Source organism: Pseudochaenichthys georgianus, chromosome 2, assembly GCF_902827115.2.
Source record: "Pseudochaenichthys georgianus chromosome 2, fPseGeo1.2, whole genome shotgun sequence".
Lineage (NCBI taxonomy): Eukaryota > Metazoa > Chordata > Actinopteri > Perciformes > Channichthyidae > Pseudochaenichthys > Pseudochaenichthys georgianus.
In genome coordinates, this window is record NC_047504.1 from 3,416,765 (window position 1) to 3,442,119 (window position 25,355).

The window sequence follows — 25,355 nt, forward strand, 5'->3', positions numbered from 1 at the left end:
CCCTGCAGCAAAGTAAGTATCATTTCACAGTTTTTCATATCATATGTATTTATGATTTCCCCCTCACTCATTGTGTCTCCTCAGCGAGGGCTGCCGGCGGGAAAACACGGTGAAGAACGTTGGGTGTCGTAAGTACGCCTTTAACTCGCTGCAACTCAAAGCCTTCCCCAAACACTACCGACCTCCTGACGGCACCTTCGGGAAAGTGGAGACCTGAACGCACCACAGGGTGTCGGCATTATTACGGGACAATATGGCTGCTGTGTTTTGGGAAGATCAGACTGAAGGCACCTGGTTACTGTTTCACACCTTTTTATCAACAGTAACTCTATTTCTACCACCGTAGTATATGAACTGTTTGTAAGTACTGTATTAGATGCCATATTATGCATAACACGCTGAATACAAGAATCTGGTAGCAGAAGGTTTTTATTTCTTCTTATAAATATGTAAATGAACAGCACTGCCTCAGCCCTGATCGAGCACTGATATAATGGAGCAGTTATATTTATGCTACACACTGTAAATCAACAGATGAATCATTACTATCACACATGGCTGAATCCAATTGTATAAAATAACGGTTTTCCCTTATCCAGCCACAGTATTTAGACACATTTGTTGTTTTTCGTATGCTTCTCATTGCCTGCCAATGTGTTACCATGCTATTTGATATTTGGACCCTGTTGTAAATCCACAGGAAATGTATCTACATATAAGGTGAATAACAGAAGATTGATATTAAGAATAACGTAGAAAAATTCCCTTAAACAAGGCTTAAGCTAAAATATATAATACATACAACATATTGGAGAAATTCAGAGTATCTTCATGGAGTTGGCAGCCTTCATATTTGGCTTCTATGCCATTTGAGTTTGCTTTTATTATGAAAAGGACAACCTGTTATCTTAACAACAAATACAAAAAAGTTGAATTATTTTACAACATTTTCTCAATTGAGGACAAAGGGGATTTTTTTGTTGTTGCATTTTTACGCTTATTTGTAGTCATTTTGATCACTTTTGGAGAATTTGTGGCACATTTTTAGCTGCATTGCCGGTTATTTACCACACGAGGGCGCCCGTGCTCTTCCCTTCCCTCACTAGTGACTTATCTGTGAAGGAAATGATTCTAATGTACCGTGAACCACACTGTTTGATGGCAATCCTCCTGCAGATCACTCGTAAAAACATGTATTTACCTGTATTTTCATTATTCACACATACTGTGCTGTATTTGGGGATTTTATTTCATATTAAAAACTTCTCAAGACATCTGTGAAGGTTTGAATGTTGCTGTTATATATATAACTATATGCTGAAATAAATATAAAATGGATTGTTTCTCTGTCTTTAGAGGGTTTTTTCAAATGAATATGACATTGTTAATGCATACAGATTTCAGCTGACTGTCTTTGCTGTATTTCTATGGGATCTGGACACTTTTTTACATGATTTTAAAATAAATAATTCTACTTACCGGCAGAAAAGTTGCAATGTGTAGGGGAAATAAAATACGTTTTAAATCGATAGTAATAACTACTATCTTGCTTTACTTGGCAACAATTTATTTTCACTTTCATGTTTTGAATCAATATGCAAATGAAAATGTATTGTCATGAAACGTTTTTAAATCCCTAATCAAGCCTCCAACTAAAGAACGTTTTTAGATCACTTTGAAAAATAAACCATTCATCCAAAAATCCAACAGGGCGGTCTCACTTCACCCAAATGAAAGTTGAACTACAATGGCCTGCATCAATTTCAAACGGGATCCGTTATCCTTTAAAAAAAAGTATTTCTAATGGTTAATAATAAAACCTAATCGATAGTTTTAAACGTAAAAGTGTCAAACAAGAACATTAAGGCAAGTAAAGTTACCCCGAGGTGCTCTACCCTCACTGCCCCCCTTCTGTATAATGCAATGTATTCATTCATTTATTTCCTTCCATCAGGGAGCCTGGAGCTATCGCTGCATACGGTCATTCAGTTCAAAACGTATTGACATTAGCATGTTTGTGTATTCAATTCGACGACAGTATCAGCTTGATTTACCAGGTATAAGTACAAATACAAGGAATATGACTGCTTCTGGTTCCTCTAGGACTATTATGTAACAAGAGTGTGAAAGATGATATGTAATTATATAACGTATACAATAATCAACATTAATTGTCTTAAAGTCAAACCGTTTTATTTGTATTTATCCTGATGTGCAGTAAGATTGTTAGAATAACTGTATATATTTAACTTGACACTACTTTGTAAATGTTTGTAAGAGGAACCTTGTGCCAGACTTAGTTGCGCCAAAGCAATGAGTTGGCCAATCGTAGCATAGGAGGACGAGTTGATGCGTGGCGCCGTTTGCGTAAGTATGAGAAACAACATAACATGAAATAACTACCTACATCAATACATACAAATCTTTACAAGTCATGACAGCCAAACAAACTACTCAGTCGCTCCAATTTCACAAAAGCAGTAAGTAAGCCAGAAGCTGTTTTTCTTAATTTCATAGCATTTGCGAGCTAAGCTAACAAGCTAACGACAGGAAAGCTAACAAGACTTCAGCTCCTTTTTCAGAAAATATACTTAATTTGACTTATTAACCGTTTTGAAGACCAAAAAAGGTGAAAACATGTCTATCATTGTTATCAAGCTCCATTTATTCTACAACTTTATGTAACATTTACCAACGTAATCCACACTTAAGTTGGGCGCAGGAATTAGCCTTCCTAAAACGGTTCTTCCCATAAAGTCTGAAATGTCTTTCCTGTAATTGGAATCAAGACGCCTAACCAAACCATGAATAAAGACCAAAAGTCTGACATCCAGAAGTGTTTTGAAATGATGCCTCTTCAAAGGAAAATATCACTCGTCACCGGCTTGAGCTTCAATCTCAGGATCCATGTATTTATGATCCTCTCAAGAATGGAAGTAGTCATCACATACAGAGCATCAACTAGTTCCTGAACAGTGTCCTTCACATGCTGATATACAAGAGAGGGAGTTACACAGTCACAAGATGGAGGAATCGAAAGCAGCATACATGTTTAGTTCAGATTAGCTCCACGTCAGAAATGATCATGCTTGTCATATGTCTATCTCCATAGAGGCTGAATCATCATGTTTTCACATAGCTATCATATGCCTAAAACGATAGTTACGGCTGTAACTACCGGTTCTATGAGTCCCGGATGACCGCCAGAGGCGGTGCTTTAGCACTGGATATATCCATCGCACGCATGCGCAGTTCGAGTACCAATAAGAACAAAGTCACCTGTGACCCACGTGACACCGGCTACATAGGCCGGCGTCATCAGAGCATCTGTTCCCAGAATCTTCTCGCGAGCACACAAGAATTCTGAGTGACAGGATACTCTGGCGGTCATCCGGGACTCATAGAACCGTAGTTACAGCCGTAACTATCGTTCTATTTCGTCCCTACTGACCGCCAGAGGTGGTGCTTTAGCACTGGATGACTTATACCAACCATGTCATGAAGAATCCAAGCCCTTGCTCACCACTGGAAGCAGCGGAGCTCGGCAAAAGGACCACGCCCAAAGAATGGGGAGTGGTGACATTAACCCGATAAAAACTGGAGAATCTGCCAGAAGACGAAGCCGCGGTGCAGATGGTCTCCAGGGCCACCACTCTCAGGGCAGCCCAAGATGTTGAGATGCTCCTTGTAGAGTGGGATCTCAGCTCTGATGGCAGGGGGGCGGCCACTAGCCCCGTAGGCATGTGAGATGGTATCGACAACCCAGTGGGGCAGCTGCTGGTTAGAGGGCACAACCTCATTTAGTGCCGCCATGGCAAATGAAGAGCTGCTCCGACTGCCGTATACAGGCAGTAGCCTCGATATACGCCCTTTGGGCCGTTCTCCTGAATGTCAAAGCGTGCCAGCTGGGCAGGCTGATTGAAGTGGGTTTGTGGAAGCACCCTGGGCAGGAATGCCACATTTGCCCAAAGGGCAACACCTGAGTGTCCCACCTCGGGCATGTATCGCTTACGGAGAGGACATGCAACTCCCCAACTCGCTTCCCTGAGGCTATGGCAAGCAGAAATGCGGCCTTCGTGGGCAGCCACCTAAGCCCCACCTGGGTCAGGGGCTTGAAGGGAGGAGGGGGCAGGTCCCAAGCCGGAGCCCTCGGGGTGCTAGGGGGATGCTGCCGTAAAGCCCCTCTCAGGAAGAGGGACACCGACCTGTGGCACCCCGCCGAGGCCAGGGCTCTCGACTAACTTTTTTCCCCATCCTCCCGGAACCGTCCCGAAATACAATCTAAGCCGTCCCGAAATTAATGTGGAGCGTCCCGAATTATTATTTTTTTTTTCTACATTATCATTAGTTAAAATCATCAAGTGACCTTTAACATAAATACAACATTATACAAATCATTAGATGATAATTCATCAACCTTTTTATTTTAGTAAATCATTCAATCACATAAACAAAGGCCAAATATATTTAAACAAACACACAAACGAGAAAATTACTCTAATATTGAATCCAATCAAGTCCCATCCAATTATCAAAAAAAAAATCAAAATCAAAAACACTGTGTCCTGAAGACAGAACCCAGAGTAACCACTAACCAGGATGAGAGTCTGTAACACAGTCAGGAGACCTTTACTAACCGCCCCCTCGCACACAGACGGGACAGAGAGATCTCATCTGGATTGGAAAGCTCAAATACATCATAGACGCATATTTTAGTCTTATTGCATATTAGAAACGGAGTTGGTGAAACTAAAACTGCGATATAATGTGTATGTAGCTATAATACATATGACATATATATTTTAAATGTCTCCTGTACCGGTAAAAAGTCTGATAACGTCGGAGCTTAACGTTACCACTGTGTTTAATAATTCCGGCCCGTTTAATACCGCGGCTCGGTACCCATCCCCAGAGGAGCAGCATATTGCTAAGGACTAAATACGATGGAGGGTTCTCTTCTCAGCCTTATTACTCATAGGGGATGAAGAGGAGTAAGTAGATAAAGAGGCCGGCGCTCCAGGGTCTGGTTCTGCTGTGCGTTTTCGTGATGTAACGGTAAAACATTTCAGAATTCCTCCACGGGATGCCATTGTCATTGTACATCACTCAACCCGCGAAATACACACACTCAGTCAGTATATAGCTAGACCCAGAGCCATATTATATTAATCTGGCTAGACCATAGAGAGCGCGAATTTGCGGACCAGGAATTCGCGGGCACAGCTGTGGCTACATGTGTGTGTATTTCGCGGGTTGCTAAATATTTTGTGCGTGTGTGTTTATGTTGACAAGGAGGTTTAATAACTGTGTGCAACACAAAACGTGCAGTCGGTTTCATTTTCATCGCCGTTTGTAGTAGAGTTAGCAGGATATTTTTTATTTTAACTCGTCCCAAATTCGTCCCAAAATTATTTTTTATCCTCCCCGACACTATTTTTGTCGGCCCCGGGACGACGGGACGTCCTTAAGCTCGAGCCCTGGCCGAGGCGCCGTCGACCCAAACATGTCAGGCAGAAATAGCAGCCACATAAACTCTCAGATTGTAGTGAGAATATCCACTATCTAGAAGGGACTGTTGTCTAAGCAACAACGTACATGCTGTCCCCAAGGAACAAGCACATGCTTGCCCCCTACGTTGACGGTCTCCTGGCGGGATGGGATGTCGCCCATGGGCACGCCCATCAGGAGATAGGCCCCGCCCTTCCAGCGTGACAGAGAGTAGAGGCAACGCTGCAACACCCTGACTTTCCTGTGCCTGTGCCACTTGGCGTCCAAGTGAAGGCTGTTCAGCCACATCTGCATGGGGCGCAACAACAGCGGGCCTAAGGGCCCAATGGCCAAGGCAGCCGTCAGTCTGCCCAAGGGCCGGAGGAACTGAATATAAGGCACCATCTTGCCAGGCCCACGTGGAAGTGGCATCCCTCAAGTCCATGGTTGCGAACCACTCCCCCTGTGCATGTGCGGTGGTCAGCATATGGAATGGCAACACCTTCAGGGATCTGTTGATTCCTCTGAGGTCCAAGATCAGGCGAAATCCGCCGACTTTCTTGCTCACGAGAAAGTATGCAGAGTAGAACCCCCTGGGCTGAGCAGAGGGTCTACTGGCTCGATTGCTCGATTGGACAACTCTTGGGCCAGAGTTAGGGCCTCTGCCGGATCGCTGATGACTGTCATTTTGGCCTGGCCGAAGGCTAGGGGCCGGAGCTGCGGTTCGTACCCCTGGGTTAAGGTGAAAACCACCCAAGGGCTGTAAGTACAGACAGCCCAGTAACTGAGCTGCTGCTGGGAAAGCAGCCGACGACCCTGGGGGGTGCCGGTAAGGCTCTGAGACACGAGGCCGCCTAGAAAGCCGGGCGGACGAAAGCCCCCGGGAGGCGGATGAGTGGGCCGCTGGGACCTGCGCAGACCACCACTGTAAGTTGGTGGCTGAGTGCGGCTGCTAGAGGGGCCCCTGGGCCTGCTGGGAGTGGGCACAGGCCTATGAAGACCCGAGAGCTGCTGCTGCCTGGTCCGCCTAGCTTGGGCAGCACGCTCCAGTGCCTACAGGGCAGCTGCCCCAAACAGCTCCACTGGCTCGACTGGCACACTACAGAGGACACAGTGGTAACTGAGCAGGCCAAACCTGGTGACGAGTCTGCACCAATAAGGACATAACTCGTCCCAATTCCCTAGACATTAGGGCAAAGGCTTATAGTGATGCATCACTGAGGCCCAGCAAAGAAGGCTCAGCCGGAGCCTGCTGCAGAGAGGTAGAGACAGCCAGCATCTGATGGGAGAGGGAGTTCCCGTTACGACCTGTGCGTGCCGCTATGTCGTAGGCCTTACAGAGCAGCTCGTCTGTGACCCTGCACTGAGGCCGAGGGCACCTGGCATCAGGAGCCAGAATTGGGGAGGCGATGGCAGGCTCAATGGATGAAAAGCGACCCAGCCCCACCCTCGCCGGATCCTGCACGGCAGCAGAGTGGGAGAGGGCCCTGGTGTCTCTCCAGCATGCATGGAGCACCCTCAGGTACTCCTCTGAAGGAGCAACAGTGGGAGTGACAGGGGCAGGGTTATGCCTCAAGAAGGCACTAGCCTGAGCCCGAGTCGGCCTGCGGAACCTGAAGCTGCAAGTGTACCAGGGCCGCACGAATAATGGCCACCATGGAGGCGTCCTCCATGCCCTGCAGAGAGATCTATCTGAGGAGTGGGAGGCCTCCTCGGGGACCCCCCCCCACGCCTTCATAGGGGTTTAGCCAAAGCCGCTAGCGACATGGCATCCTCAAGCAGAGGTGTGGCAACCGAAGGAGGGCCAGGCGGCAAGCTAGTAGCCCCCACATCGGTAAGCTAACTTCGGGCCTTGTAACTCAGCACTTTAGTGAACAGTTTGCACTTTATTAGCGTGATTGCACAGTACAGTTTGGCATTACATATTTGCACATAATTTATACTAATAATTGAGGTAGTATTTATTAACTGATTAAACCGTATTGATTGGAATGTCGTCTGGCTGGTGCTGGTCGGGTCCTCGGCTCCGCCTGAAAAGATAGGGGAGTTAGTGAGAGCGTTGAATGCTGGTGTAAGAATGACAGTGGTTGAGAATAATCCGGGTGCAAATAATATGTTGAGGGTGTATAAATCATGACGTTAAGTTGCATTAATTGTCTAAGTTACCACTGTGTAAAGTTGACAAATCACTCCCCCATGTCTGTTGCTGCTGATTGTGTGCACCTGGTGCCCTGTGTTGTCTCCTCCCCCCTCACCTGTGTCTTGTTGATTGATTAGTCTGTGGGTATTTAGGCTCTGTGTTTCCTGTTTGTAATGTGGTGTGAGATCCTTGTGGTTGGTGATGGTGTTCACATGGACAGTCAGATTGAGGCTGTGTCATGTGTCTATGATTAAATAAATGCTCACACCGGGTTATATGTGAACTCTCTGCCTCTGCCTCCTTGCTTGGTCGGGCCGCTCAACGGTCAGTCTCACAACGGCAGCTAACCGATCCACCTTGGAGGACAGCCTGTTTATAGTCCTCTACCTGGGGCGTGAACCCCTAGCCATCACTCCATCAAGTCGCCGGGAACGGCCAGACTGAGCTGGAGGAAGTTGTGACGAGGAGAGGTGCCACCTTTGCGACTCTAGCCAATCTGAGCGCCCGAGGCATGAAGCTACAGCTCATGCAGGCGCTTTGCGTGAGACCCTCCCTCAAATGCTCGAGGCCAAGGCAGAGGGGGGCAGCGGTCATGGCCGTCCTCGGGCTCAAGAGAAGCCATACAGGCGCGACATGAATGAGCCAGTCTATAGGTAGCCGGATGCAGCGTAGCCGGGAGCGGGTGAGAGAACACAGCCTTCACCAGGCAGCTACCTGCTGAACGGAAAGAGTAGAGCAATGCTCCTATTCGCCGAACACAGAGAGGGATGTAAATGACCTACACCCACGTTACTAGCAGAGGGAGTGGGAGCGAGAGCACGGCCTTCACCTAAAAATAAAGAAGCTTAACGGGGCAGCTTAGCCAGGCGTCTACCAGGAGCAGGGGGCGAAAAACACTGCCTTCACTGGATGAGTTAAACAATGAAGCTCAACAGAACACGCCAGATGTTAGCCAAGCGGCCGCTCCTAACAATCAGAGCAATACGTTACAGGGAGCGGGAGCGAGAACACTGCCTTCACCTGCTAAGTTAAATAATGAAGCTTAACAGTACATGCAAGGCGTTAGCCAAGCGGCTGCCGCTAACAATCAAGTGAGATCAGGTCAAATAACACAAATGTTTAAGACCAGATAACTACTAAAGAAGAGAACAGCACAGAGCCGTAGTTACAGTAGTAACTATGGCCAGTACTTACACGGCTTAGAACCGTAGTTACAGGAGTAACTATGGCCAGTACTTACACGGCTTAGAACCGTAGTTACAGGAGTAACTATGGCCAGTACTTACACGGCTTAGAACAGTAGTTAGAAGAAGAAGAAGAAGAAGAAGAAGAAGAAGAAGAAGAAGAAGAAGAAGAAGAAGATACACTTTATTAATCCCTTACAGGGAAATGTCTTTCCCCACTCTGTTGTGTTTACACACATTACACACACAGGGGAGGTTATACATGCACAAACACAGAGGATATACATGCACACACACAACCATATGCAGATAGGAGAGGTGGCGGAGCAGAGAGGCTACCAGGTACCCGGCAGGGAGCAGTTTCGAGGTTAGGTGCCTTGCTCAAGGGCACCTCGGCAGTGGACTTGGAGGTGAACTGGCCCCTCTCCAGCTACCAGCTCACTCCATCTTTTTATTTTTGTTGGTCCGATCGAGACGTGAACCGGCGACCCTTCGGTTCCAAGACCAAGTCCCTACAGACTGAGCCACTGCCTGCCGTTACAGTAGTAACCGGTGCTTAAAAGTGTCAGCCAAACGGCTGCAAACTAGACAATATAATATTGGGAAGATGAAATCCTCCTTAATGGCCACATATGCAGAGCACACAGCACACAGTGAAGATTGTTCTCTGCATATCGTCCTCGTGCCAGGAGTCTAGTACTAGGAGCAGTAAATACAACGATATAGCGCTACTGCAACCATACCATGCGTTTACCGGGAGCGGGAGCGAGAGCACTGCCCTCACCGGCTGAGTTAAATAATGAAGCTTAACAGTACATGCAAGATGTTAGCCAAGCGGCTGCTGCTAACAATCAAGTGAGACCAAGTCAAAACACAAATGTTAAGACCAGATAATTAGCTTCTAAGAAAGAGAACAGCCTGCATAAAACCGTAGGCCATGGTTACTACAGTGCTTACATGGCCTAGGACCGTAGTTACAGTAGTATCTATGGCCAGTACTTACCTTACTCTCTGCATCTAAACAAAAAATGGGCAAAATATGGCACCCTGAACTTTCCATACAAATTGAACGAGAGATCCAGCTAAAGCTGGGAACTCAAAATGCTAATGATAGCTTGGGCACAACGCCACAAGCAGAACTTTCAAAAGAGCATAATAAGGGAAACTTTATGGGAGAGGAAGCAGGAACGCTGTCGTCACCAGAAAGTCTAAGCCAAACAATAAACAAGACAGCAATCAGGACAACTTGGCTGGGAGAGGGTGCGGGAACACAACCATCACCAGCAACAAGCTGATACAAACCTGTCCGCCGAGGCTCTGCACAGCCGGCCACAGCTCCTGGAGGACGCGTTAACGACCCGTAGCTCCGACTGTCAGTCGCGAAGCTGAATGCGGCCCGCTGCTTGCAGAGCAATCCCTCAGATCAAACGTTCAAACCTGAACGCTGTAGACTACAAGAATGTAGTCGCGGTATTCTCGCGCAGCGAGAAGATGAAAAGGAACAGATCCTCTGATGACGCCGGCCTATGTAGCCGGTGTCACGTGGGTCACAGGTTACTTTGTTGTTATTGTTATTGGTACTCGAACTGCATATGCGTGCGATGGATATATCCAGTGCTAAAGCACCACCTCTGGCGGTCAGGACGAAATAGAACAGTCCTGACGCTCTTCTAGGTAATCATTAGAGCCGGGACTCGATTAAAAAAATGTATCTAATTAATTAGAGGCTTTGGCCTGTGGGCCATCTAAGCTAATTTACAGATGGCCCTGAGCCCAATAGAGATTGCCCTGAAAAATGCACGCGGACGAAATGGCACGAAGGGCCGCGGCACACTGTTTGGGTGTGCCGTGAGGCAAGTCCGGGTGTGCCGTGGGATTTTGTGACAACCATACGTTATTATTGCAATATACAACTACACAGAAATAATAATTTTTTTATTTACTATATCAGTATTTTGTAGGTTTATATGTACGTAATCTGCGCGACTTGCGCGTCCACATCTCCACGTGCAGTGCTGCATAAACATGGCTGAGTCAGCGATAACTTTCGAGGGGTGGAGGTATGCCCATTATTTTGAGGTTCGTCCGAGGAATAGACAGGAATGTGACGGTGAGGTGCAAACTGTGTCCATGCCAGAAGCTGTTATCCACTGCTATGAACACCACGTCAAACCAAAACAAACACCTGCAAAGAACACATGCTAAGGTGAAGCTACCGCACACGCTATTTGTTGTTTTGTTTATATCACGTAGTTCTTCTTCTCTGTCTTCCGGTTGTTGCCTGTTTTGAATGACAAATACACACTACCGCCGCCTGCTGGTAAGGAAAGTTATTGCCACTCACGCATGCGCAGTTCGTACGTGCTTGGCGAGTAAAGTAACGAGTTACTTTATGTAGATAGTAACGAAGTAGTGTAATATATTACTTCTTTTTTTTTTAAGTAATATGTAATATATTACATTTTTTTAGTAACGACCCCATCTCTGGAGTTGGCGTTCTCTACTCTGATTTACATGAAGAACAACAGGAGGTCACAGCTCTCTGTTGAACAGGACTTGCCCTCTCCTCAGTGCCACCAAGGATTACAAAATTCTGCGCGCCCCGACAGGCACATGTATCTCACTAATTTGTAAGTCGGCAAAAATATTTACAATAGCACATGTTTCAATGCTGATTGCTGAAATGTTACATTTATAATTTGTAGTTCAGGACCATGGACAATGCAGCTTCCTTGCATTGACTGTTCTCTGTGCTGAATTTCTGCTGAGTTTCCTTTGCCTCATTTTTTATTTTGTGACCTGTCTGGTTTAAATGAGTGTGTTGTTGCTTTGATGAAGCCTAATTTTATACAGTTTCAAAATAATTTCTGAAATATTTCGTTAATAAATATTTCATGAGTAATATAGTTGTCTTCAGGGCTGGACTGGGACAGCAAATCGGCCCTGGCATTTAGACCCAGCCGGCCCAAATCCATAAAACAAACAAATAGTAGCGGTTATTGACAAGAAGAATAACTCAGTATAATTTAAAAAAACGCTATTATTATCCTTTTTACGTACCAGGGGCAAACTAAACTAATACATACAACAAGTATGTGTAACTATCAATCATTAGAAATTAGACCTTCAAACCCTCTCACAAAGCGAACAGTGACCGAGCACTAATAGGGGGGTCTGATGGTGGTGGAGGCGGGGAGGGAGCGGATCAACAACTTGAGCAGCTGTCAACTCAACATTGTAAATAACCAACAAAAGACGATCACCGGTTCATCTTGTTTTTGGCTTGAGAATAGTTTGGGCAGCGTGAGAGCGTGAGATTGAGAGTGAAAGCGTGTGTCATACGCTAGATGCGTGAGAGTTGGCAACCCTGCATTACCTGCTGCAGGTGGGGCACCAGTTATACAAGAGGGAGACAATAGCTGTACTTATTTTTTAATGAGCCACATGCCATGATGCATCAACTTCAGACTTCCTTACAGAGCCACTCCTCCACCACACACGAACGCGCACATGACCAATGAGGGCACAAGATAAGTTTGTGCACAGATGGAAGGCTGACAGGCAGGTAGGCCAAACCAAGTTCCCATCAGCAAAAACACGTGGGTTTGCTATCCTGGCTCCAAAATGGTGGAATGAGCTCCCCATTGAAATCAGGACAGCAGAAAGCTTACACATCTTCCAGACTGAAAATTCATCTCTTTCGACTCCACTTCGAGCGATAGAATTGTTAACAAAGCACTTATATACTAATAAAGGACTGGCTTATCTAAAGCCAGTTGAGTAGCACTTGAAATGTTTGGCTCTATGAAACCTGATGTACTTTATGATTCTGTTTTCTTCAAGGTTGTGTCTTCCTGGTGGAACGCACTTATTGTAAGTCGCTTTGGATAAAATCCTCAGCTAAATGCAATGTAATGTAATGTCTGGGGGGGTATGCCCACCCCCCAGAAGAAAAGTTTTAAAAATAACCCCTTAAATGATGACTTCTAGTTAATTTAAGGGGGGGGGACCCTATAGTGCCCTGCCTCCCCTTTCTATGACAACACGATAGAGATAGGACCAGATGAGTCTACAGGATGAGTCGACGGCATCTTTTCTTGGGCTTGTTTCTCCCACAGATTGACGCTCTGATATGACTCCCTGATAAACACTGCTATGTCATTGATTAGGTTGAAAAGTGTTCCACATTCGATGACATTTTGGGTAGTTTCAGCCAGGACAAGATTAAGAACATGAGCATAGCACCACACATGGACATGAGTGGGTGACTGGGAGGTCATCAGTGCAGAAAATCCTTTGTACCGGCCTTTCATATTGGATGCTCCATCCGTTGCATTACCTATACACACATGCCCTTGTCCAGTTTCAGATGCTTGAAGTATTGTCCGGTGGATGCGTGGCACTTCACTAAAGCCACAAGCCTCTCTTGCACAGTCTCATTGACATATTTTAAGATTACTGAACACTGATCCTGAGAAGTTATGTCTTGTGTTGTGTCCAGCTGAACAGAAGACATTCCGGCCTTCTGGACATCACTGGAGATACTTTCTTTGATTAGACTACGAACAGTTTCTATGATGGAGTTAACAGTAGTTTTGGAGAGTAGGGGGATGAGAGACCCTCTACCTTTTGTTCCACTGGATTGGTGCAATTTCTTGCTCTTCTCTACGCAATCATCCAGATGCTCTTTTAACCAGACATCATACTTTCCTAATAAAAGGATGAGCTCCAAAAAGTTACCGTGGTCCACGGTGTTGTCAGCTAGCATGCTCCCTCATTCTCCACCTGCCTGCACTTTCACCACATCCACCACATACTCCAAAACCTGACGTCTCTTTCGGACTTGTTCCCTATGAGCAGACATCTGACTGCCAGCAAACATGCTTTCGATGTCTGCTTTAGAGCACCGTAAGAAAAAAGCTTCAGCACAGGTTGAATGTGTAATGCTCTTTTTGTGCTCCTCTGTACGCTGGTGTGCGTGCCTCCAATCTGACATTCCAGTTATAAAGACATACAAAACAAAACAACATATGACGTCCCTTGCAATATGACGCCACTTTCTGCTGGTGCCATCTTTACAGGTGAATACCGTCTGCACAACTGGATTTCTGGTATGTTGTTGTGGGTGCTGTTCTAAAAACATCTGTAACATAGATGGCTCGGGGCGGGCAAAGTAATCTATGTCCTCCTGCTCTTTGCTCTCCTCACTCTCCTCCTCTGGGGATGCTGCCTGGCTCAACACGATGATACAGAATGAATGGATTCCCTGATGGAGGTCCATACAAATAGGCATTGACATAACAATACCACACAGTTAATGGTCAAAACTACATGTGTGCCTCCATTTTTTATCTATTTCTATATTATTCATTCTATATATTGTCAATCAAAACTACCACAACAAGCTGACTATAAACATTTTCTTCAGGTCCCAAAAGACCACTGTTGCCCTTATAACCAAATAAGTAAATACACTAAACAAAACAAGCTGCCAGCTGCCAGTAATTGTTCATGAATGTTGGTTAACTTTCAATGAGACAACGTATCAGAGTCCCATTAAGCTATATTTTAACTTACCAAGGAAAACCTAAAAAAGCCAGCTTACTAGCTTGGAGGCTAACGAATGTTTCTCTTATAATATTTGTCTTATTAGTGCTTCATCAAAGGGATATTAATGGGTTCCAGAACTACAGAGTATCATAACCTTAATAATAATATTTTCCTAATTTTCTTAGCTTCTGCTTACCGCCAGTTCTCCTCGCTCTCCCCACTCGCGCTGATCTCTCTCCCTCTCATCATCTTCCTCACCACCAATATCGGCCACGGGTTAGAAGAAGATGGACCTGCACCTGTACTAAACATGTCGGTTATTTTGACACAAGCGGCAGCATCAGCACGAAGGGCCTGCTTTTTTCTTGCCCGCAATTGTTCTGCTCTCCCTTTTCGCTTGGCCTTCGCCTTCGCCATTTCTAACTCGAACTTTTTTTTTTCTCGAAAAAAAAGGAAGTTTGGCTTCAACGGCCGGCTCACCTCCTGGGGGCGTGATTTAATGATGCACACCGAGCGGCCCAAAGGGGGAGGTGATTAAAGATTTGATTGGGCCGGCCCAGTGTCAATTACTAAAAACATTTAAACAGAGGGCCAATATACCCCTCTTATGGGCCGGGACTTCAGAAAAAAAAAAGAAATGACGTGTCGGCCCAAAAGGCACGTCGGCCCACCGGGAAAATGCCCGGTATGCCAGATGGCCAGTCCACCCCTGGTTGTCTTTGTCACATTTTATTTGGCATTAGTAAATATGTACAGATATTTTACATGATATGAGTGATAACACGTGTTATAAGGGCTATTTTGCACAATAGGTGTGCCTTGATATTTTTACTTGTCCTTTGGTGTGCCTTGGGCACAAAAAGTTTGGGAACCACTGCTCTAGACTGAATTATAAGACGAACCACCACAATATTATATTGTACAATTTCAATTTTATTCTTCATTTCACTTGTTTGTTTGTTCTTGTTTGTGTTTGCTCGCTTGCATGCCCTGCATAGCTATAAGAAATACTTAAGTTGTTGGTCAAAACACTTTCCATCTGATGAAGGCAAATGCCTTCCCAGATGGAAAAAAGTAGAAAACATTACATTCAGTTATAACTGCCAAAACAAACATTATTTACACTATTATGGCACTATTATGGCCCCTGTTAAAAATGTTTGTAATGTTAACTACTGTAAATTGGTCGAACGAATGCCTCCTCATCCGGAAGCTGACCGAGCAGACCCGAGCAGCAGTCGAGAGGAGCCGAGCGCATCCGCGAAGCACACGTCAGAGTTCCCGTTAGCCGGCAAATCTAAATATCTTCGGTCAAAATAATTTCCCTTTAGAGCAATACCGCTTCAGTTGCGCCACTTATGTGACAGACAAGAAGAGTATGTGACAGACAAGAATAGTCAACTCTAATGTCTAACACTTAATGTGGAGAAAGAGATGTCCTGTATGGGTTGATTGTGCGTTGATCTGTTGGTAATGCCTCGGGGTTCCGGTGGGCATGTAAACAAATGCATAATGCTGCGCTATACTTTGTGGCCTCATCCAGTTGCATAGCGACACTTATTGTGTAGTTGTCTTTTAATAAGCAGGTAGTCATATCATTAGCTAGAACTAGCTGGATCTGATCGATATGGACATAAACGCGAGTGAAGTCTAATCTGACGGGAGAGAGAGATCAGCTGCTGCTGACGAGTCGAGACTCGACACGCAGCTCTGCATAACCACATGCAGCGGTGAGCGGAACAAAACACACACTTCAGGTTAGAATATCACACGTAGCTATTTTAATTACCTCTCAAACTACTACTACTAGTAGTTATAGATATGTTTAGTTTTACTGTCGGGTCACTCATCACTGGATCCGCGAGCTGCATGATACTGGCATAATAGATTGCCCGATCGGGCAACCAGCAGGTGAGGCTTCATTGCCCGAGCTAAATACTAGATGGCCCCGGGCCATCGGGCAATCCTTAATGTCGAGCCCTGTCAGTGAGCCAGGGAGTTGGTTATTTTCTCAGACGTGGACTTACTTATCCTGGCCCTGAAACCAGTCATCTGGTTGAGTGTGGGTTGGGTCAGGGTGTGGTTCCTTGCACTCGGAGTCGGGCTAACGTCCACGCTAGCTGCTACATGCTTTGCATTTAGGTGATACTTTAGGCTTGATGTGCTGCGGTGATATGCAATTTTTTTTTTTTTGCATAATTTGCACACAACCGTGCTCTTGTCGACGCTTCCATCCGTCCATTTTTTAAAACAAAATTTCACATCCACGGGGCCGACCAAAGCGGTCTCATCAGCTTGTTCGTTCATGTTTGACTATTGTTCACCGTGGTTTGTTGTTGTTTGAAGTCCCATTCTGAAGTCATGAACGTTAGTTGGTGCTCCAGTATAATCGGTACGCCTGAAACTCATCCAGTGAGAAACGTTCCGCTGTGCAAAAATAAGTGCGATTAAAATGCGTTAATTTTTTTAATCATTTAATCACTGTCAGGGAGCCTGGAGCTATCACTGCATACGGTCATTCAGTTCAAAACGTATTTACAGCGGCGTGTTTGTGTATTCTATTCGAAAGCTGTCCTCAGTTAAACACAGAGAAAATAGTCCTCTATCGAGAAAAATGTAAGGGGGTTTAAAAAAAAAGCATAAGGCGCTTTCACACCGGAGTACTTTTCCCAGTATACTTTTCCCAGTATAGTTCCGAAAATGTGGGTTCACAGCTTCACACCAAAACAATCCGGAACTAGAATTTAGTTCATGAGAACCTTTTCACCCCCTTTTCAGTCCCTGCTAGAGAGCAGGGACTTTCATGGGAGAAAAAGGTTCCCATTTCTGATTGGCTGGGCGGATTGCAAACCACGGCCCGTAAAACTCCCAAAAAATGTTGTGAAGCCGCCATTTTATTTGCTCGCATTAACATTATTAGCATTAGCATTATTAGCATTAGCCCAGCGCACAAATGGAGTTAGACTAACTTATGGCAACACAAAATAAAAGGTGGGAGCGGTGGAGATGAGGAGGCGTTCTGGCGATTTACTCGGAAGGCTTCTACTGAAGCCAGTCCCCAACTCCGGGGACTTCGGGTGGCAGTATACGCCAAAGCAGAAGAAGAAGAAGTGACGTCAGCGGCTTTATTTGACTAATCCTCACTCAGGGGCTTATTCCGGTGTGAACGCGATCTGTACTTAGTTCATGAGAACTAAAGAGTTCTGATTAACTAAGTTCTCATGAAAGCTCCTATTGCTAGATAACACGTTGGAGAACATTTAATTAGTATTATTGAGATTATTAACAGGTTAGCATTGTTATTTTGTTGTCAATTTACGAGTTGTGTGTTGAAACCGTACAAGATACAGTCACCAAACTTTTCATGTGTGTAGTAGAGATAACCCTGTCAAAATGAAGGTCAACTTTTTAAATGGGTAGGGTCTGAGAAAGAAGCCAACAACAGGAGGTTAGAGTTGTTCCCAATTTGGTATCCCACTATGCAAAATACATCTATTGTTTTTTGTTTTTTTTTACAAATATTTTTATTGGTATTTCGTTTTTTCAGCATAAGACATTGTACAAGTATATATCCCATAAAGGAAAAACAAAATAATACAAGAAAGAAATAAAAAAAAATAATAATAAAAAAAAGAAAGACATACACATACAAGTGGAAATGTGGTAAACATTGTAATTTAAACATTGCAAGTTACAGGGCCGGTAGACAAGCAGCCATATCACATCCAACCAATATAGAGGACAAGGTCAATTAGGAGGCACATTTATTTCAAGAAACTCCAAGTATTCCCCCCATATTTGATGGAACACTTCAGACTTTCCCTTTATGGCAAATGTCAATTTTTCTAAGGCTAGACAATGAGAGAGATTTTTTAACCAGTGATTGATCGAGGGGTTTTCTGGGTTTTTCCAAAAGACAACTATTGTGTGTTTAGCTTGGAGAAGAGAAAAGACTACCAGTCTTTTCTTAGTGATATTAAGTCTGGGAGATAGAGGGAAAACCCCAAGAATACAGAGTTTTGGGCATTCTTGTAATGTGGCGGAAATTATTTTTGATAATGTGCCCAGAACATCTTTCCAAAATGATTTAATATTTGGGCAGTCCCATAAGCAGTGGAACAATGTGCCCTTATCATTATCACACTTTATACATTGATCTGGAATATTTGCATCAAAATGGTGTAGTAGGGATGGAGTTATATAGGTACGCATAATCCATTTGTACTGTAGGAGTCTAAACCTTGTGTTAATAGTTTGAACCTGGGCTTTGTGGCATATCTGCCCCCATTCCTCAATTGTCACCTCTGCATTCAAATCAGTAGACCAAGCAAGTCTTTTATTCTCTGAGGACTCTCCTGATTCAGCTTTGCAAAGGTCATAGATCAAAGACACCTGTCCATGACCAGAGGAGTGATGTACTATAATTGTTTCCAGCTTTGACAGAGGTGGACATAATAGTGAGTGATCTTGTGCCTTAGATATATAACTCCTTAGCTGCAGATACTTAAAGAAATGTGTTGAGGGAATATGATGTTTATTTCTTAGCATCTCAAAGGTCATCAATATGTTGTCATCATATAGATCACTGATCTTATTGATGCCTCTGTTGGCCCACATTTTAAACCAAGTCATATGTTCCTGGTATAAATCTTCTATTACCCCATACAGGAGTAAAAGAGGATATCTGTGACTTTAAACCTAAGTGGCTTTGTACTTTGAACCAGACATCAATTTTGTTCCTGACAAAAAGGTTTTTTGTATTCTTTTTAAGCTGTTTTGGAGAGTCAGAGAACAAATACAAATTCAGTGGTAGTGGAGTTGTTGTATAACGTTCAATTTCAACCCATGGTATGGGGGTTCCGTATAAGAACCAACACATTGCTGCTCTTATTTGGGCTGCCCAGTAATACCAGGACAGATTGGGTACCTGGAGTCCTCCTCTCTCATAAGGTAGATATAAAAGGGATAGCCGTAACCTTGGTCTCTGATTGTTCCAGATAACATTTGTAAAGATTTTCTTCATTTTGGGAAAAAATGAAGATGGTGGGTGCAATGGCAGGGATTGAAATAGATACAGAAATGTAGGTAGGACATTCATCTTGATAATATTGATGCGTCCGATTAGGGATAGAGGGAGTGATGTCCACCTGTTAATAGAATCTGTCACAGACGCTATTATGGGGTCATAGTTTGTTGGAACAAGGTCTTCCATTTCAGGTGTAATCTGTATTCCTAAATATTTAAAGCCTTCCAGGGAATTTTGGAAATCTGTTTGGAGAGGTGGATTAAGTCTTTCCGATTTTTTAAGTAGAAGAATGTTGGATTTCGAACTATTCACTTTATACCCTGAGAACGTACCAAAATCCTTTTATCAGTTTATTGAGCGCTGGCAATGACACTGACACATTTTTTATAAATAGAACGATATCATCAGCGTAAAGGGCCAGGCGATTTTCAATGCCCCCAACTGTTATTCCTGTGATATGAGAATGAGTTCTAACCGCGATAGCCAGGGGCTCAATTGCCAGTACAAATAGTAATGGAGATAGAGGGCGCCCCTGACGTGTACCTCTCGATAGTGCAAATGGTGCAGACACTATGCTATTGGTTAATACTTCTGCATTTGGGGTGCTATACAAAATGTGTATCCACCTACAAAAACCCTCCCCGAACCCAAATCGGGATAATATTTCGAATAGATACGGCCATTCCACCCTGTCAAAAGCCTTTTCAGCATCCAGGGACAGAATGGCCGTATCTGGAGCCCCCCTTTCTGTATGTAAAATATTGATCAACCTCCTAATATTGTGGAAGGCCTGTCTGCCCTTGACAAAGCCATTCTGATCCAGGCCCACCAGTGTAGGCAGGTGATTTTCAAGTCTTAAAGCCAGTGCTTTAGCGATCAATTTTGTATCTGAATTAAGCAATGATATAGGCCTATAAGAGCCACATCTGGAGGGGTCTTTTCCTGGTTTTAGGATAACTGTTATTAATGCACCCTGTAAGGTTGGGGGAAGACAACCCTTTTCGAATATCTCCTCGACCATATTCAGGAGCGGTGGCAGCAGTTTGTTTTTAAAGGCTTTATAGATGTCTATGGGGATCCCATCAGGACCAGCTGCCTTTCCACCCTTCATGTTAGTCATGGCCTCAGACAATTCTAATAGTTGTATTGGTTTATCTAAATTAGCTTTTCGTTCCTCAGACAAACATGGAAAGTGTCCAAAAAAACTGACTGAGTCTTTGGGTCGCCAGGGGGCTCAGACTTGTATAGGTGATTATAAAATGTTTTAAATGATTCATTAATTTCTTTAGGATCTGATGTAATATTTCCAGCATTGTTTTGAATTTCGTTTATCGCTCTTTCACCATGTAATGCCTTAATTCGCCAGGCTAGTAATTTGCCTGCTTTCTCCCCTTGGTCGTAAAATGACTGTTTGAGTCTGTTGATACTTGCCAAGGCTTTATTGGACGATAGTTCATTGTAGTGGGCTCTTTGTAATGTCAATTTGCATTGTAGATCAGGTGTGTCGTTAAGGGCTATGTCCCTTTCTAGTTGTTTTATTTCTTTTTCTAAATCAGACATTTGACGACGGAATTTGTTCGATTTAGAGCTTGTGTAGCTAATTATCTAACCTCTAATGTACGCCTTAAATGCCTCCCACCTGACAGAGGCAGAGGTCTGCGTAGTGTTTACTTGAAAGTACATATCTATGTGAGAATCCAGGAAGCTTACAAAACTTGGGTCATGCAGCCACTTTGTATCAAAACGCCATCTCGGTGGACCCTTAAATGGCTTTACTGCAATGTAGTCCAAGGTTAATGGGGCATGATCCGAGATTACTATGCTGCCGTAGGTACAATTCTTAATATTTGGCATTAGACTTTTGGAGATTAAGAAATAATCAATGCGTGAGTAAGTATGGTACGTGGAAGAGTGGCATGAAAATTCCTTCTTGTCAGGGTTTAGGACTCTTCATATGTCTCATAGACTCATATCCGTCATGAACTGTGAGATCACCCTCCTCGTCTGTATGTGGGAGGCATCTATGCCTGAAGATCGGTCTACAAGAGGGTTGAGGGTGCAATTAAAATCGCCACCCATTATAATGTTACCTCTAAGTGAAGAGATATTTAGAAAAAGATTATTGTAAAAAAGTTGGTTGTCAATATTTGGCCCATAAACATTTATTAAATTAAGTTGTTCACCCAATAAGGTACCTTGTATTATTATATATCTTCCCCCCCTGTCCGCATTGATGTCCGTCACTTGAAAAGGGACCGATTTATGAATGAGTATTGCCACTCCCCTTGAGTGTGACGAAAATGACGCAGTTATGACCTGTCCCTGCCATCGTCTTCTCAAACGCAAAATCTCAGTGGATGTTAGGTGGGTCTCTTGCAGGTATACTACCTTGGATTGCAACATTTTAATTCTAGTCATTACTTGTTTTATTTTAGATAATCCCCCTAGCCCTCTAACATTCCATGATGATATCTTAAAAAGGTTATCAAGTGTCCTTAACCCATCTCTCCAAAATGATCAAAAGGGACCTCATTGTAAATATTGAAACAGCAACTACTCGTCTACCAAACCACATTGTCACATCAAGGATCACATATAAACAAACGTAAAAATACAAAAACACACCATAAGAAAACATGAACCATCTATTGTTAATATTTTACTTGACATAAGAACCAAAGAGAACATACAGAATATTTAAATTCAAGTCTGCTAAGAAAGTTTATATAGTCATTTGAGAGAAACTGGTGGAAGCAGAATCAGTTGCTAGAGTCTGTTCGTGCCAAGAAAAGTTCGATTAATTTCCCTGGAATAGTAGCCGCCCCTATACGGCCCTCAGCAAATTGTTTAGGCCCGCTTCAATTTGTGCAATGTGAAACCGATCCAGATTAAAACACATATTAAAGTATCAATCTCACTCTTATTGGGACTAAAAGCTTGTAGTGTAAGTGTTCCACAGTTATATATTTTGATATATCCTATGCACATGTTTCAACCTTAGTGGGGCTCTTAGAGGTTGTATCTACTCTGTCTGAATTAGATGGATAGTGAATACAAAGTAGGTCACATGTCTTGTTAGCAGATCTTGTTGTTTTGTTGCCTTCTGAGCTGTTTTATTCACGATGATGATAGTGGGCAGACTTCCACGAAGCCCTGAACTACATCACAGGATTTGTGGTGACCGAGATTAATAAGGAAATCACCTGCTTGCTGTGGTTACAAGCAGTGGTGAAAGTCTGCCGGTCCTACCCGGTCCTTAGTACCGGCAAGAGATTTCCAGGCGGTCCGGAGGACCAGGAAGAATTGACAGCTCCACCCGTGGAATTTATACTACGAAGGGAAGATATTTTGGTTTGGATTACTGGTCTGGGGGAAGCTCGCGAGTGTGTGTATACGTGTGTGTGTGTGTTTGTGTATGTTTGCGTTTGTGCGTATTGTGTTTGTTTCCCGGGGAAACCACTCACGAGAAACACCGGCTGTTGTTAAGCCTGCAGTGACGTTAAATTACTCCGTTCTCCGCTTGTAATTATGCCGTTACAAGCTTCAAAGTTGTATTTATCATCTGAATTTGCCGAAACAAGTTTAATATTCTGAAAGCCAAGACTTTGTTTAATTGAAATCAGATGAAAACAAACTGTCACGGACCCTGCCGTGTTATCTATGATTACTATACACCTTACATTCATAATGTCAGCCGGAGGGAGGGGGGGCGGCGCTGTGGAAGAGCAGATTGCGAGGGAGAGGTGCCCGTCTTCGTCCCTTTACAAGCTTCAAAAATGTATTTATCGTGTGATTTTGGAAATAAAAGTTTCATATTCTGAAAGCCAAGACTTTGTTTGTTTAAAATCAAATAAAACACCCGAACCCCGAAAAAATAGTTTTTTACGCAAATCCACGTTTATTTTGAAATGAGCCGTTGAGACTTCCGACTAATTTCGATAGAGCGGGTATTTGCTTTTTCACACTTGATCAGAACAGCGGGAGGAGAAAGGAATAGAGTGACTGAATGACAGCTAGAAAATTAGGCTACGTGGTAATTAAAGCAAAAATGCAAACGACGATTCTTCAGATGTTTAAGAGAAAGGAGAGAGATGAAGAAACTCAGAATGTGCTTAAAATTAGAAAAACAAGGATGACACAGGTGATGATGCTTATTTAGCCCAGAGAATGAACCTGGCCATGATGTATAATAAGTTAGCTAACTAGCAAACTGTATATCTTAAATATAAACATTACATATTTTTGCTTTGATATCTTCTATTTTAATCTGCACATTGTTGCATACATTTTGAGACATTTTATTTTATTAGTATTTTAATTTATGTAACCAATATTCTGAAAATTCTAAGAAAGACAGAGACTTGTACATTTTTGACTGTCTGCTGAATTTAGTTATACATTTGTATTCTAATTTATAACAGTTGAGGCCCAGAGGGAGGAATAGGAGACTCAGCGAGAAGAAGTGGCAGCAGGTCCCTCAGAAGCCACCACAGGTGATGCTAGCCCTACTGCATACCCTTCTATATGGAAAGAAGAACAATATGAACAGTTCAAACAGAAACATGAATGGATGTATGCTCACAATGGAAGGCTAGGCTGTACCCCATGCCATGATGTGAAGGATCTAGGTGTCATGGCATCCCGTGATGTTAATATTGCTATTCAGTGGGCTGATGGAAAGATAATCCCAGCTGGTCAATCAAGGGATGTCCAGCTTTCATCACTGCGCAAACAAATCCGTGAGCACAAGAACTCTGCAGCACATAATGAAGCAGTCAAGATTCTTCAGACAGCAAAGAAAGATATTCTTCTGAACATGAACGTGAGTAGTCAGGAGTCTGTGTTTGAGTCTACTGCCAAGGTATTCATGACAGCCTATTATGTGGCCAAGAACAACAAGCCTTTCACAGACTTTGAGAGTCTGATTGACCTGCAGCATGCACATTCTGCTGATTTAGGGCGTGTTTTACATAGCAAAACTGTCTGTGTTGACATAATTGAGCATGTGTCATCACAGATGAAAAAGGAACTTCTAAAAAACATAATAGAGACCAAGAGCAAAATCACAGTATTGGCTGATGAGCAGTGGTGTAGTGGAGATTTTTTTACTGGGGGGACGCTATTTTAAATTAGGTCATCCCAAACAAGTGCGCACGCGCGCAGTGCACTCACAAAACGGGAAGACAGGTCCACAGAAACTACCGGTATGCTTAGTCCTACTTTACTTACTGTACTGCAAAAAGCAGACGGCGCTGCGCTCAACAGACACACACAGACTCAAAACCATGGACACACTGGCACATACGTTACATAAACAATGTATAGGCCTAAATTGCATAAACTACAGTATTGCAACTAAGCAGACAGCGCTGCTTTTCACACACACACACACACACACACACACACACACACACACACACACACACACACACCTTGCGTTTTGAAGACTGATACATCAGATATGGATGAACAAACTTTGCAGCCCAGTTTCCCAGCTTTGCAGTCTATCCACGGGTATGTCTCTTGTTTCCTCCGCCACATCTCCTCCGTCCATACCTCTGGGAACGGTGAGCTTGAGCTAGCCAGGGGAACGTTGCTAGCGCAGCTAACGTGCACGTTAGCTAGCATTATCCACGTCTTTAGGCGGCTCTTCTGATGATGTACTGTAGTACTAGTAGCAGCTTCACTTGTAGCTTCGGTGCTGCTAGACTCTTTCTTCTTGTGAATTATATTCTTTTTAGAAAAGAAGTCAAGTAAAAAATGTTTGCCTGCCATTATAGAGCTTTTTCGTTAGCGTTCTTGAGGGAAAGAGCTGCCGCAAAATCGGCGGGCGGTAAACTGGCCGTGGGTGTGTCACTGACACACCCCCAGCTCGCGCGGGGTCACGAGCCTGATGACTAATCATAATTCTTTAAGGAAATCGTTTTTATTTTTTATTATAATTACTGTGAAATGTATTATGTTTTTG

General features: G+C 43.7%; 1 protein-coding gene across 5 annotated transcripts in view; it reads left to right on the plus strand.

Annotated features, from left to right (window-relative positions):
* Window positions 1-1,343, plus strand: part of LOC117457882 (inositol polyphosphate-4-phosphatase type I A-like) — a 31,696-nt gene extending 30,353 nt beyond the window's left edge. For all 5 annotated transcript variants that reach the window (XM_034098140.1, XM_034098163.1, XM_034098169.1 and 2 more), the window contains one exon: window positions 85-1,343. In XM_034098140.1, the coding sequence (XP_033954031.1) occupies window positions 85-217 (133 nt within the window). In that variant the 3' untranslated portion in view covers window positions 218-1,343. The remainder of the gene's footprint in view (window positions 1-84) is intronic.
* The last annotated feature ends 24,012 nt before the right edge of the window (window positions 1,344-25,355 follow it).